The 15,950-nt window shown below is 40.7% G+C and overlaps 1 protein-coding gene across 5 annotated transcripts in view; it reads left to right on the top strand.

The window, feature by feature from the left end:
• lepr (leptin receptor) overlaps window positions 1-10,148 on the top strand; it is a 137,220-nt gene extending 127,072 nt beyond the window's left edge. For 3 of the 5 annotated variants that reach the window (XM_060919912.1, XM_060919914.1, XM_060919913.1), the window contains exon 20: window positions 3,091-5,803. In XM_060919912.1, the coding sequence (XP_060775895.1) occupies window positions 3,091-3,849 (759 nt within the window). In that variant the 3' untranslated portion in view covers window positions 3,850-5,803. The other 2 variants (XM_060919916.1, XM_060919915.1) reach the window with 2 other exon arrangements.
• The last annotated feature ends 5,802 nt before the right edge of the window (window positions 10,149-15,950 follow it).

Genomic DNA, 15,950 nt, shown 5'->3' with positions numbered 1-15,950 from the left:
CCAAAATAGAACTTTTTGGTTTAAATGAGAAGCGTTATGTTTGGAGAAAGGAAAACGCTGCATTCCAGCATAAGAGCCTTATCTCATCTGTGAAACATGGTGGTGGTAGTATCATGGTTTGGGCCTGTTTTGCTGCATCTGGGCCAGGACAGCTTGCCATCATTGATGGAACAATGAATTCTGAATTATACCAGCGAATTCTAAAGGAAAATGTCAGGACATCTGTCCATGAACTGAATCTCAAGAGAAGGTGGGTCATGCAGCAAGACAACGACCCTAAGCACACAAGTCGTTCTACCAAAGAATGGTTAAAGAAGAATAAAGTTAATGTTTTGGAATGGCCAAGTCAAAGTCCTGACCTTAATCCAATCAAAATGTTGTGGAAGGACCTGAAGCGAGCAGTTCATGTGAGGAAACCCACCAACATCCCAGAGTTGAAGCTGTTCTGTACAGAGGAATGGGCTAAAATTCCTCCAAGCCGGTGTGCAGGACTGATCAACAGTTACCGCAAACGTTTAGTTGCAGTTATTGCTGCACAAGGGGGTCACACCAGATACTGAAAGCAAAGGTTCACATACTTTTGCCATACACAGAGATGTAATATTGGATCATTTTCCTCAATAAATAAATGGGCAAGTATAATATTTTTGTCTCATTTGTTTAACTGGGTTCTCTTTATCTACTTTTAGGACTTGTGTGAAAATCTGATGATGTTTTAGGTCATATTTATGCAGAAATATAGAACATTCTAAAGGGTTCACAAACTTTCAAGCACCGCTGTATCTTTCTCACAGGAAAAAAAGAGCTTATGAAAAACCTGTTAATGAACCACACAGGTGTAAACACTAACTTGTTATGCACTCATTCTCTGAGTAGCCCAGTGTCCAAAATCGCTCCCTACTCACTATATAGGGCACTATATAGTGAGGACGCCATTTTGTAGTGCTGTCTGAATATATAGTGTGAATTCTTACACCCTATATAGTGCACTCAGAGTATCCCACAATGCATCATGAAAAGTAGCGTACAACCGATGGTCACTAACCAAAGCAATCTATCCCATCATGCATTGCATAAATGCAGCGGCAAAGAAGAAAGTATTCAGCCTTGATTTAAAAAAAAAAACTGAAAGATGCAGGTACTTTGTATTGATTAATGTGGGAAATGCGCTCAGTATAATATGGATTTATCACAAAAATAAATGCATGTATTTATTACTTTGAAAACCCACCAGCCGACTGATCTGGCACGTTTTAATTGTGCGACAGTAATGACGTAAATACCAGCGCGATGGAGTAGTGTCTGAAAGCGTTTTTCATTTTACCGATGAGCTCACTATATAGTTCTCTATATAGTAATTCCCTATATAGGGAGTAGTGAACGAGTGAGCGATTTTGTACACAGAATAGGAGTCATATTCTCAATCTGTGCTTGACCACACCCTCACCCTCAGTGCCACAACTGTTGTTTTTTCCCAAATGAAAACCTGCTGCAGTGTGACCTGTCGATTACAGCAACTGGAAAAGTCCAGCCTGGAACACATTAAATATATTTCAAATTCTTCTATCCACATCACTGGATATGAGCAACTGCACACTCTGATTGGCTACTCTACTACTGGGATATCAACTCATATACCGTGAGTAGAGAAAAACAAAATGGCGGAGCATGTTGCTGAACCAACCGAGGACAAAATAAAAACTACTCGAAAACAAAACCCCAAAAATTGTCAAGTATTTAAAAGAAATAGAAATCGCTAAAAGAATATAGTTCCCTCCCCCCAGTATCTCTTGTTCTATACTCCAGCCCAGTCGGTGGCGGTAATGCACCTTTTAAGTTGGTTTGCCAACCGCCAAAACACCCTAAAGAAGAAGAAGATTTACACACACACACACCCCAAAAAAGGCAACAAAATATGGAATAAAAGTATTTGATGGGAAGAGCATTTTTTTTTTTCCAAGAATTATTATTATTGCATTTTTACACAAATTGCTACCGTCATTTCGTCGGTTTGTTTACATTCTAAGTGGAAATGATTTTGTCAGACGTTTTGTATAAAGTTTTTATGAATCAAATTTAAAAAAAAATAAAAATGCTCCGTTTCTCAAAATCCAGTGAATGTAGATAGAATAAAACAGTTATTCCACTCAATCTCATCGTACATGGCTTATAGCCAACTTGGTGCTAGATTAGATTAGATTAGATTAGATTAGATTAGATTAGATTAGATTAGATTAGATTAGATTAAACTTTATTGATCCCTTTGGGAGGGTTCCCTCAGATTCCAGCAGCATCATTACAGATAAACAGAGAAAAGAAATGGAGAAAAACTTCTAGATAAATTAAAATAAATTAAGTATTTACATATACAAATATAAAAGAATAAGATATGGGGAAGAGGGGGAGGGGGAAAGGGGGGAGAAGTGGGGTTAGGGTAAGTGTGTGGGGGGGGCAGGAAAGATATTGCACATTATATTGCACATTGTCCAGTATTGCTTATTGTTAGGCTGGGCTACTGCTCCTTCCCGTCCTCTGTCCTCCTGTTCCCCCTCCTCCCCCCCAGAGAGGAGTTGTACAGTCTGATGGCGTGAGGGACAAAGGAGTTTTTAAGTCTGTTCGTCCTGCACTTGGGAGGGAGCATTCTGTCACTGAACAGGCTCCTCTGGTTGCTGATGACTGTGTGCAGAGGGTGACTGGCATCGTCCATGATGTTCAATAGTTTGTCCATAGATCTCTTCTCTGCCACCGTCACCAGAGAGTCCAGCTTCATGCCGACCACAGAGCCGGCCCGCCTGATCAGTTTGTCCAGCCTGGATGTGTCCTTCTTGGATGTGTCCTTCTTGGATATCCTTGCTACGTGCCTTGTCAGCTATCAGCTCGTGTATGACTCGATTTCATGGAATAACTGTTAAATATATTGAAATGCTTGTGATGTGTGATTCTAGTGCCAGTTTGTGGGTTGGTGCTGTGTTTTCAAAGTTAGTAGTTGTGTGCCACTAGCTGAAGTAAAATTTTTAAAAAGACTTGTTTATCTATCTATCTATCTATCTATCTGTAGATGCTTAGATTGGTTCTCTGTCTCTTTTGCAGTTGGATGGCAACCTATTCGGTCATCAGGAGGGCCTTACCGCTTGTCCACTTCTGCCAGTGTCTGAAAATGTGTGTGAAGTTGAGATTGTTGAGAAACTTTTTGTCCTGGAAGAAGACCAAGAAGAGAAGGCACTCCTTCACCATTCAGTCAATACAGAATGCCAAAGCAACAATCTCTTATCCATAGAAGGCTCATTCGATCTTCTTTCTCTCGATATGTCCAACGTTGCTGCAACCCCTGAAACGTCAGGCCAGTCATCTGTAACCTACTCCACCGTGCTGGTGTTTGATCAGCCTGTCCTCCACAGGAAGCAGCAGGAGAGTCTGAGCAGCTCCAGCGATGAGGGCAACTTCTCTGCCAATAACTCTGACATCTCTGGCTCTTTCCCTGGAGGTCTCTGTGAGTTGGAGAGCCATTCCTCCTCTGATGGTGCCAATCCCCGAAACTCTTGCTCTTACAACTCAGTGGAGGAGTTTTCTGAAACGTCAGAACAAGAGGATGAAGCTTCAGAGAGCACGCAAGTGTATAAAGAACTCTACTACATGGGAATGAATGAAGAGGGAGAAGAAGATGAGCTGGAGGAGGATTTTAAAGAGGATGATGGAACAGAGGAGAAGATTCCAGATTCCAGTCCTGAGCTGGAATGCAAGAATTCGAAAGCCGATGATTCAAACGTTCCTCTCTATCTGCCCCAATTCCGGACTGCAACCATTAAACTCCTGAGAGAGACTGCGGGCGAGAGCACCATCCAGCTGTGATCTGAAATACTGTCTATACCTTCTGGAAACAGGCAACACTGTGTTTTAAATCCTTAATAATTCCCTGCTTCTTCCTTGGTCTCATTCCTGACCAGGAAAATCTGATCTGGGCATGATGAGTTGGTCTAATACAGGATTTTAAACAGAAGGCTTATGATGATTCATATGATTTTCTCTTTTACCTTAACAATGAGAGAAACTATGAAAGAAATGAGTCAAAGCTTCTTTGGCAGCGTGTCTAGATGAAACGTTTCCTGTTATTAGAGCACAGTCTGACTGTGAAAGTCAACCGACAGGTTAAATCCCATCCTGTTATTACGACAACTTGCTGCTTTACATCCTCGACACATGGGATGTACCTTGTATGTTTGAGGGCGGAAATGAAATTTTGAAGTACTGACTGATATGAAATGCTGTAAGAGGCAGTATATACAGTGTCTTGTCCAAATATTCATCCCCCTTGGTGTTTGTCCTGTTTTGTTGCATTACAAGCTGGAATTAAAATGGATTTTTGGGGGGTGAGAACCGTTTGATTTATACAACATGTGCACATTGTTGTTTTATTGTGACACAAATAATAATTAAGATGAAAAAACAGAAATCTGGAGTGTGCATAGGTATTCATCTCCCCAAAGTCAATACTTTGTAGAGCCACCTTTTGCTGCAATTACAGTTGCAAGTCTCTTGGGGTATGTCTCTATTAGCTTAGCACATCTAGCCACTGGGATTTTTATCCATTCCTTAAGGCAAAACTGCTCCAACTCCTTCAAGTTAGATGGGTTGCGTTGGTGTACAGCAATCTTCAAGTTATGCCACAGATTCTCAATTGGATTGAGGTCTGGGCTTTGACTAGGCCATTCCAAGACATTTAAATGTTTCCCTTTAAACCACTCCAGTGTAGCTTTAGCAGTATGTTTAGGGTCATTGTCCTGCTAGACTGTGAACCTTCATCCCAGTCTCAAAACTTTGGCTGACTCAAACAGGTTTTCCTCTAGAATTGCCCTGTATTTAGTGCCATCCATCTTTCCTTCAGTCCTGACCAGCTTTCCTGTCCCTGCAGATGAAAATATCCCCACAGCATGATGCTGCCACCACCATGCTTCACTGTAGGAATGGTGTTCTCAGGGTGTTGGGTTTGCGTCACACATGGCATTTCCCATGATGTCCAAAAAGATCCATTTTAGTCTCATCTGACCAGAGAATCTTCTTCCATGTGTTTGGGGAGTCTGCCACATGCTGTTGGGCAAACTCCAAACGTGTATTCTTATTTTTTCTTTAAGCAGTGGCTTTTTTTCTGGCCACTCTTCCATAAAGCCCCGCTCTGTGGAGTGTACGGCTTAAAGTGGTCCTATGGACAGATGCTTCCATCTCCGCTGTGGATCTTTACAGCTCCTTCAGTGTTATCTTTGGTGTCTTTGTTGCATCTCTGATTAATGCCCTCCTTGCCCAGTCTGTGAGTTTTGGTGGGCGGTCTTCTCTTGTCAGGTTTGTATTGGTGCCATATTCTTTCCATTCTGCTATAATGGATTTAATGGTGCTCCGTGGAAAGTTTGGGATATTTTTTATAACCCAACCCTGATCTATACTTCTCCACAACTTTGTCTCTGACCTGTTTGGAGGCTCCTTGGTTTTCATGTTGCTTGCTTAGTAGTGTTGCAGAGTCAGGGTCCTTCCAGAACAGGTTGACTGATACAGACATCATGTGACAGATCATGTGACACTTTGCACACAGGTGGACCTTATTCAACTAATTATGTGACTTATGAAGTGAATTGGTTGGACCAGCTCTTATTTCGGGGTTTCATACGAAAGGGGGTGAATACCTATGCACACTCCAGATTTCTGTTTTCTCATTGTAATTCTTGTTTGTCACAATAAAAAAACAATGTGCACCTTTAAAGTGGTAGGCATGTTGTGTAAATCAAATGGTGCTAACCCTCCAAAAATCCATTTTCATTCCAGCTTGTAATGTGACAAAACAGGACAAACACCAAGGGGGATGGATACTTTTGCAAGGTACTGTATATGTGGCTACATGGGAAAACACTTCACTTTGACAAATTTTGATATTTTCTCTTATATATATAGTTCTGGAAACTACAGGCTTCCCTGAGTGTAATTTTTTTTGCATGGATCTTAACAAGTTGTATCATTTTCAATGAATACTCCCAAAAGTGAAAAGGGAGAAAGTTGCATTTAAAAACTCCAGTCCAGTCATAAACAGGTTTACGTTTGTTACACTATGGCACATTGCTATCCGAAAACTTGATCAAATCTTTAAAAAAAGCATATATCAATGTTTTGGATGTATTTAGGCAGACCGACTGCACTTACAGCTGCATTTTAAAGCTGGTTCTTTATCCAGCGTGGTGATCTTTGCAGGCAGATAGCCAAGGCAAGGTTATGGGTGGTTCTCCACTATAGTTGCAAATTGGGATATGGACCTTGAGCAAACTGATAAGTTCATAAGGCAGAATTCTGGTAGCCAATTTTGGAGTTTTATCAAAGTATTTTCTTATTGCTCGATATGGTAAAATTCAAGGTCAAAGTTCAAGGTCATTTCAAGGTTAAGGTTGCCCTGGTCTCTGTCAGTACACAAACAGGTCTCTGAAATGCCTAATAAATCCATAATCTCTGACCAAACTCAAAATGTAATTGACCCCAATTACAAATCTGGGCCTTATTATAAATAATTCTATTTGAAAATGTATATTTATCACAGAACAATAAATATATGTATTAAAAGGGTGCAGCGTTTGTGTACTGACAGCATGTTTGTGTACTGACGTTCAAAAATAAGACAACGAAGTTGATTATTTGAGCAGAACAGTAATAGATTTAATTTTTGAACCTCAAAAATGGCAACAACATTAACCATGTGTTAACAAAATTAGGAACAAAACATATAAGAACCTAAGGCAACATTTCATGACACCAATTATCAAAAAAAAAGTCAAAGTCCTTCCCACGCCTTACAGTACCTGGTATTCCTAGGCAGTCTCCCACTCAAGTACTAACCAGGCCCAACCTGTATGTGGCGCATCGGGCGGCGCCGATCTCCGTTTCCATAGCCCTCGGCCTCTCGCCTATTACATAGCTAGGGTTACAGTGGGGGGCTAGTCCTCTGGTAACCACGAGAGTTTAACTCCCCATGCACATCTGTATTGCAGCGTGCCTTGCCAGATGGCGGTAGGTACCATTTTTATGATGGTCTTTGGTATGACCCAACCGTGAATAGAACTCACGATCTCCCGATCGAGAGGCGGACACGCTACCGCTAGGCCACTAGTCGGTGACACCAATTATAAAGTAGCCTAATTAGCATTTCCTCACTTTTCTAAATTTGCCCGTGCTTTTGACATTTTAGTCAATCCAAACAATGTCCAAATTCATGACTACACCAGGCGCTGGATAAATGTCCCAATCACTACACCAAACCTGGGTGATTTTTTACGAGTTGGGTCCATGTAGATGTAGGAATCATCATGTGCCTAGAGTTCTTGGAATTTCTGGTGACGGGGACACTCTCAGAAATTGACTAGGCCTAATCAGAAAACCTTTAAAGATATCCTGGTAGGATACATGTACTAGGTATAGGCCTATATACTAGTAGGTTGACAAAAGGGATTGAGAGACATCAAACTGTCATCCTATCAAATTGGTCAATACACTAACACAATAGTCAGTACACAAACAGACCCCGGTGTTAGTGTATGGACTGTTAAGGCCTCTGTATGCTCGTGCGACAAGGCTTTCGCAGATAGCTTTTCGCAGGCAGTTGTAATTTATTGTTGAGCGGGGATAATAGGCGTGCGCGATGTTATTCACCGGCACAACGCAAGGGGGCGTGAAGTCACTAGGAGTAGTTGGTGGGTGTGGTTAGTGGAATGTTTATCCTCCGGTTACTTATAATGACTAGAACTTTTTTTTTTTTTAATAATGACTAGAACTGGAGTTGTATAGATGTCCGTACTTTCTCAATCAACCGCTCTTCGTGCTGCTCCATCTTCGCTCGTGTTTTTAAAAATGCCGGTCGTGAAAACAAACCAAACCGGGAAAGTAGGGAAGTGGAAGTGCGTGTACAGCGGATGTAGAGTGGACCAATCAGAGCCCTCTTGTCTGCGGCGCTGTCTGCGAGGCTTCTGCGGTGGTCACACTTTTCTTTGGGAGGTGCGCGCAGAGCGTCTGCGAAGGTGGGGGGGCTACGCAGACACCGTCTGCGGCGCCGTCTGCGAGGACTGGGTTGTCAGCATAAATTGGCCTTTAGTGTATGGACAAATAGTTCATCATCTGGTCACCAGGGTGCAGATGTGTATATGATGCCTGTGCATTGTAGTCTAGTTGAAAGGTCTTCTAACTCACATTCATGGCACAAACATGTTTTCATGACAAAGCTGGGCCTACATCATTCTAGAAGTGTTAGTGTATTGACTGCTATTATAAATTCTGTTAAAAATTGCCATACAAACCTGAACAATGCTGGAAAACTACCACAATATGAAATTCAATGTTTCCCTCCCTTGAACTTGTGGGATTCCCACAATGCACTGCAGTCATCTCATTAGAATAGTTCTGTCCGTTTTCCCCAGGTGTCTCTAGTTAGTACTGTTAGTGTACTAACTTAATTACTTGGGACACCAAAAATCAATTTCTTGGCGGGAAAATTTCTGACTAGTATTGGAAATATTTTCAAAATGTGCTTTTCTTCATGCTGCATGGACAATATTGATCATATTTAAATGGGTGACACAAAATAATAACACCAATAAATATTTTTCAGCAAGGGTTTATTTTCCTTCTGGGATGTATGAGACACGCATTTTGGACCCCCTTGGGTACTTCCAATGAAAAATTCTACCAACACTATTATATTTGAGTGGATAAAATTTAATATCAATTAATTTTTATAATCAATAGGAAGGCATATGAACACAGACACCCTGATTTTATTTAAAGGCCTGGTCTCAGAATACTTGTTAAGTGAGGTGACACCAATTTGCAACTGTAGTGGAGAACCACCCTTATAAAGGAAATAAAAACATCATTTTGGTGAAACATATTGATGGTTTCTTAAAGTGGATTAGTATAGCAGATAAGTATGTTTCTGACAAAATCCAAGACTTTGCCATGTGACAGGTTTTCCCATATCACCACACACATACAGCAACAGGAAAAAGAAAGGACGTTAGTTTCTCAGGCATCAAGAATACAAGACACCGTTGTGGTTTAATGGAAGACTGTATTTAAGGTGCTTTTGTCAAAGCAAGTGCAGTCGGTGCCGTTTAAGTCTGTTCAAGATTTAAGCTGTGTGACTGACTCAGTTGAAAGTGTAACAATGTGACAAATGATGTGTTTTATTCTATCCACATTCACTGGATATGAGTAATTGCATGCTCTAATTGGCTGCTCTACTACTAGGATATCAGTTCATATACCGTGAGTGGAGAAAAACAAAATGTTGGAGCGCATCAAGTCAGATACATCACTGCATCAGGTATTTCAAAGAACCAGAAATAGCTAAAATAATATAGTTTTGTTCCCCCCAGTAGCTCCTGTTCCACACTCCAGCCCAGTCGGTGGTGGTAATGCACCTTTAAGTTGGTTTGCTAACTGAAAAAAAAAAAAACCTAAAGAAGAAGAAAATGGCGGCGCGTGTTGCTGAACCAACTGAGGACGAAATAAACACTCTACTCGAAAACAACCCCTCCCCCCCAAAAAAAGCAACAAAAATATAGAATAAAAGTATTTGATAGTAAGAATGTATCTTTTTTTTTTTTTAAGAATTATTATTATTGCATTTTTCACAAATTGCTACTATCATTTCGCCAGTTTGTTTACATTCTGGGTGGAAATGATTTTGTCGGACGTTTTGTATAAAGTTTTTATTTATCGAATTTGCAAAAAATGTAAATAAAACTGCTGTTTCTCAAAATCCAGTGAATGTGGAGAGAATAAAACAGTTATTCCACTCAATCTTGTCGTACGTGGCTTATAGCCGACTCGGGGCTACGCACCTCGTTAGCTATCAGTTCATATACGACTTGATTTTGTGGAATAACTGATAAATATTTCATTGACATTTGATTGTGCATTTGTATATTTTGTCATCTGTGTTTACGTTCTTTGAAATCTCAAGCATCAAATGTGAACTTTTCTGTCCGTTTTCAGTGTTTTGGGTTTTTTTGTATCAAAACCAGTGTATGATGACCACTGTATGTCAAAGACAGTGATGGAATTTATGAAATTGTTAATGTTTCTAAAGAATGTGTGTACAGTATATATTTGATGTCTATTTTTCTGGTCTGAATAAACTATTTATTGCAAGCACTGTCAGTTGTCTTGATTCTGTAGACTTCTTAGTTAAAATCAGCCCTCAGCTGGAGGTGTATTTCCTGTCACGTAAATGTGAAGTCTTTTGCGTCAAGCCATCTGTGCTGTTTTATGCATTGTGTTTGTCTGTCTGTGAACAGTAGTGCTGCCCACATATGTAGACATCTTTTGTCTAATGAAAAGGTCCTCATTAACCAGTAAACAGTGATTCAGTGCTGTAGTGATGTGCTAATACTGGGGAATACAAAAGAGGAAGACACAGGGGAAAAAAACAACAAAAACACCACCTCCACCTTCACAAGTATCAAGTGAGGAAAGAGGACTGAGGGAAATCTAGCTTCTGAAGAACTGCAAGAAGAAACCTCTCCAGTTTAATGCATCTACTACATACAGCATCCTATATACTGTACATACATACATATCTCTCTCTCCATGACTTCAATATTCTAGCAAGACAAGTGATGGAGAAAGCTCTCCAAGGATTTTCTGGAGAATTGATAGAAAGACCATAAAAACTCTGAGGTATGCAGAAAACATTGTTTTATTGGCCACATCTCCTGAAGCACTACAAGAACTTGTGGAACGTTTCAAAAGGGCAGCAAAGGAATACAACTTGTTGATCAATGCAGCAAAAGACAAAGTAATTACAAACACTGACAAAGTGCTAGATCTCAGGGTACAGACCATAAAATTACAACCCCATATGAATATGACGCGGCACGGTGGTGTAGTGGTTAGCGCTGTCGCCTCACAGCAAGAAGGTCCAGGTTCGAGCCCCGGGGCCGGCGAGGGCCTTTCTGTGTGGAGTTTGCATGTTGTCCACGTGGGTTTCCTCCGGGTGCTCCGTTTTCCCCCACAGTCCAAGGACATGCAGGTTAGGTTAACTGGTGACTCTAAATTGACCGTGAGTGTGAATGGTTGTCTGTGTCTATGTGTCAGCCCTGTGATGACCTGGTGACTTGTCCAGGGTGTACCCCGCCTTTCGCCCGTAGTCAGCTGGGATAGGCTCCAGCTTGCCTGCGACCCTGTAGAAGGATAAAGCGGCTAGAGATAATGAGATGAGATATGAATATGACGATTTGCAAATCATGGAAACCCTATATTTCATTGAAAACAGGACAAAGACAACATATCAAATGTTGAAACTGAGAAATTTTATGAATTTTTTTTAAATATATATACAGTTAGGTTCATATATATTTGGACACTGACACAAATTTTGTTTTTTTACCTGTTTACTGGAACATATTCAAGTTATAGTTATATAATGGACATGGACATAAAGTCCAGACTTTCAGCTTTCATTTGAGGGTATCCATATTAAAATTGGATGAAGGGTTTAGGAGTTTCAGCTCCTTAACATGTGCCACCCTGTTTTTAAAGGGACCAAAAGTAATTGGACAATTGACTCAAAGGCTATTTCATGGGCAGGTGTGGGCAATTCCTTCGTTATGTCATTCTCAATTAAGCAGATAAAAGGTCTGGAGTTGATTTGAGGTGTGGTGCTTGCCTTTGGAAGATTTTGCTGTGAAGAAAACATGCGGTCAAAGGAGCTCTCCATGCAGGTGAAACAAGCCATCCTTAAGCTGCGGAAACAGAAAAAACCCATCCGAGAAATTGCTACAATATTAGGAGTGGCAAAATCTACAGTTTGGTAAATCCTGAGAAAGAAAGAAAGAAAGAAAGAAAGCACTGGTGAACTCATCAATGCAAAAAGACCAGGACACTCACAGAAGACAACAGTAGTGGATGATTGCAGAATAATTTCCATGGTGAACAGAAACCCCTTCACAACAGCCAACCAAGTGAACAACACTCTCCAGGAGGTAGGCGTATCAATATCCAAATCTACCATAAAGAGAAGACTGCATGAAAGTAAATACAGAGGGTTCACTGCACGGTGCAAGCCACTCATAAGCCTCAAGAATAAAAAGGCTAGATTGGACTTTGCTAAAAAACATCTAAAAAAGCCAGCAGAGTTCTGGAAGAACATTCTTTGGACAGATGAAACCAAGATCAACCTCTACCAGAATGATGGCAAGAAAAAAGTATGGCGAAGGCATGGTACAGCTCATGATCCAAAGCATACCACATCATCTGTAAAACACGGCAGAGGCAGTGTGATGGTTTGGGCATGCATGGCTGCCAGTGGCACTGGGTCACTAGTGTTTATTGATGATGTGACACAGGACAGAAGCAGCCGGATGAATTCTGAGGTATTCAGAGACATACTGTGTGCTCAAATCCAGCCAAACTGATTGGTCGGCGTTTCATAATACAGATGGACAATGACCCAAAACATAAAGCCAAAGCAACCCAGGAGTTTATTAAAGCAAAGAAGAGGAATATTCTTTAATGGCCAAGTTAGTCACCTGATCTCAACCCAATTGAGCATGCATTTCACTTATTAAAGACTAAACTTCAGACAGAAAGGCCCACAAACAAACAGCAACTGAAAACCGCTGCAGTAAAGGCCTGGCAGAGCATTAAAAAGGAGGAAACACAGCGTCTGGTGATGTCCATGAGTTCAAGACTTCAGGCAGTCATTGCCAACAAAGGCTTTTCAACCAAGTATTAGAAATGAACATTTTATTTACAATTACTTAATTTGTCCAATTACTTTTGAGCCCCTGAAATGAAGGGATTGTGTTTTAAAAAATGCTTTAGTTCCTCACATTTTTATGCAATCATTTTGTTCAACCCACTGAATTAAAGCTGAAAGTCTGAATTTCAACTGCATCTGAATTGTTTTGTTCACAATTCATTGTGGTAATGTACAGAACTAAAATTAGAAAAACGTTGCCTCTGTCCAAATATTTATTGACCTAACTGTATGCTCATTTTGAATTTGATGTCAGCAACAGGTTTCGAAAAAGTTGGGATGGGGAAACAAAAGACTGAAAAAGTTGTGTAATGCTAAAAAAAAAAACTAATTTAGTTAATTGCCAACAAGTCAGTAACATGATTGGGTATAAAAAGAGCATCCCAGAGAGGCGGAGTCTCTCAGAAGTAAAGATGGGGAGGGGTTCACCGCTCTGTGAAAGACTATGTGTGGGCAAACAGTGCAACAATTTAAGAATAATGTTCCTCAATTTAAAATTGCAAAGAATTTGGGGATCACATCATTTATGGTACATAATATCATTAAAAGATTCAGAGAATCTGGAGAAATCTCTGTATGCAAGAGACAAGGCTGAAAACTGACACTGGACGCTGATGATCTTCAGGCCCTTAGGCGACACTGCATTAAAAGCAGACACGTGTCTGTAGTGGAAATCACTGTATGGGCTCAGGAACCCTTCAGAAAACCATCGTCTATGAAAACAGTTCATTACTGCATCCACAAATGCAAGTTAAAACCAGATATAAACAATATCCAGAAACACCGCCACCTTCTCTGGGCCCGAGCTCTTTTACGATGGACTGAGGCGAAGTGGAAAACTGTCCCGAGGTCTGACAAATCAAAAGTAGAAATTCTTTTTAGAAATCATGGACACCACGTCCTCCAGGCTAAAGGGGAGAGGGACCATCCGGCTTGTTATCAGTGCACAATTCAAAAGCCAGTGTCTGTGATGGTATGAGGGGACATTAGTGCACATGACATGGGTAGCTTGTACATCTGGAAAGGCATCATTAATGCTGAATGATATATACAAGTTTCAGAGCGATATGCTGGCATCCAGACAAAATCTTTTTCAGGGAAGGCCTTCCTTCTTTCAGCAAGACAATGCCAAACTGCTTTCTGCACATATTAAAACTGCATGGCTCCATGGTAAAAGAGTCTGGGCGCTAAACTGGCCTGTCTGCAGTCCAAACCTGTCTCCCATTGAAAACATTTGGTGCATTATGAAGCACAAAATACGACAAAGGAGACCCCGAACTGTTGAGCAACTGAAATTGTATATCAGGCAAGAATGGGACAACATTTCTCTTTCACAACTACAGCAATTGGTCTCCTCAGTTCCCAAACATTTACAGAGTGTTGTTAAAAGTCGAGGTGATGAAACACAGTGGTAAACATGCCCCATCCCAACTTTTTTGACACGTGTTGAGACATTAAATTCAAAATGAGCATATATTTTTCAAAAAACAATTAAACGTCTCAGTTTCAGCATTTGATATGTTGTCTTTGTACTATTTTTAATTAAATATAGGGTTTCCAAGATTTGCAAATTATCACATTCTATTTTCAATTTACAGTTTACACAGTGTCCCAAATTTATGGAATTGGGGTTGTAGAAAAAGTAGACTCATTTGCCTATTGAGGGAGCAAAATAACTAATGATGGTAATTGTTCAAGCGAGGTGAAATCAAGACTGGCCATGGACATGGGAACAATGATTAAGTTAACCAAAATACAAGTAAATTACCAACATCACAAAGCTGTGCCTGATGGAAACCGTGGTTTGGCCAGTAGCGACATATGGACGCAAAGCCTGGACACTGAAAAAAGATGAAAGTTGATGAGAATACCATGGACAAAGCTTATGACCAATGAACAAAAGCTGCTAAAACTGGCTAAAACTGCGCCGTCTTATCAAATCCCGAAGAGTTATGATACTTCAGTCATGTTATAAGACAATTACAAGACACAGTGTGATGACAGGTCTTGTGGATGGAAACAAAAGGCATGGTAGACCAAGAATATGCTGGTTCGATAACATCATGGCATGGACTGTATTGTCAAGAACTAGTCTACTACGTACTACGTGAGACAGAAGGTGTTAGTCATTACTTGCCCTCTCATGCAGCCAACCATCGCAAAGCAATGACAGTGGTGACACATCTTTATAAACCAATGACCCTTTTACCATTCATGACTTCCACTCAATGTCACAATATTATAACATTGAGAATATTCGTCATATTACCCAGAACCGAAGGTATGCAAACTAACACAAATACCACCAATAACCTCCTCCTGACCATCAGAGATCAAACTCTCCAGGGTTTTAGCTTGCTTTCATTTCCTGTAATTACATGCACCTACTGCAGGTAAACCTGAGCTCAGGTTACTGTACGTGTGAAGTCTGTGTGCATGTTCTCCACATTCGTGTGGATTTTCCCAGAATTCTCCACAGTGGCGTGCACAGACATTTTGGGGGGGCAAGTGCTCTGGGGGGAAAAAAGGGCACTTTTTTGCGCATGTGGAACACCTTATTATAAAAGTCTGAGATTTAACCCTCCTCTTGTGTTCGGGTCGCCACTGACCCGTTTTAGTTTTTAAAGGTGTAAAACAACCACTTAATGTTAATTTATTACATCAAGGCTTTTTGACTTTGCCAGGAATCTCTAGTTGAACAAAATAGAAAAAGAAATTTTTGTTTTCCTAAATCTGAAAATGGTCTAGCAAAAAATATAATACTTATGCGCAGTTGTTTCTGTATGCGACGGGCTACTTCACGACAAAATAATTACAGCTTGGGCTTAGAGGGCAAACAATACATTTTCACTCGATTTATGTGTTACCTGGCTGGTGGGGCAGGGGAAGAGCTGACTGACTGCCCGATGTGTTGTCTGCGCTACGACAAGGCCGTGGCTTCCAGGACGCTATGCTGCTGCAACCTCACATTGAATGCACTGCACGCTTGTTCACGTGACAGAGCAAGAGAGACAGAGGTCCGGTGTGTGTGTGGAGGGGGCACACATCGGGACATTATTTTCACACACGCTTTTAATGCCGCGGCTTTTCTAAAAGATCATGTCGACATTGGCCTCAGTAAACTGTAAAAAAAAAATAAAATTCAAAAGGGCACTTTTTTGGACAGAGG

The sequence above is a fragment of the Neoarius graeffei genome, chromosome 4 (genome assembly GCF_027579695.1).
Source record: "Neoarius graeffei isolate fNeoGra1 chromosome 4, fNeoGra1.pri, whole genome shotgun sequence".
NCBI classification, from domain to species: Eukaryota; Metazoa; Chordata; class Actinopteri; order Siluriformes; family Ariidae; genus Neoarius; species Neoarius graeffei.
This window is presented reverse-complemented; position numbering and strand designations above follow the sequence as displayed.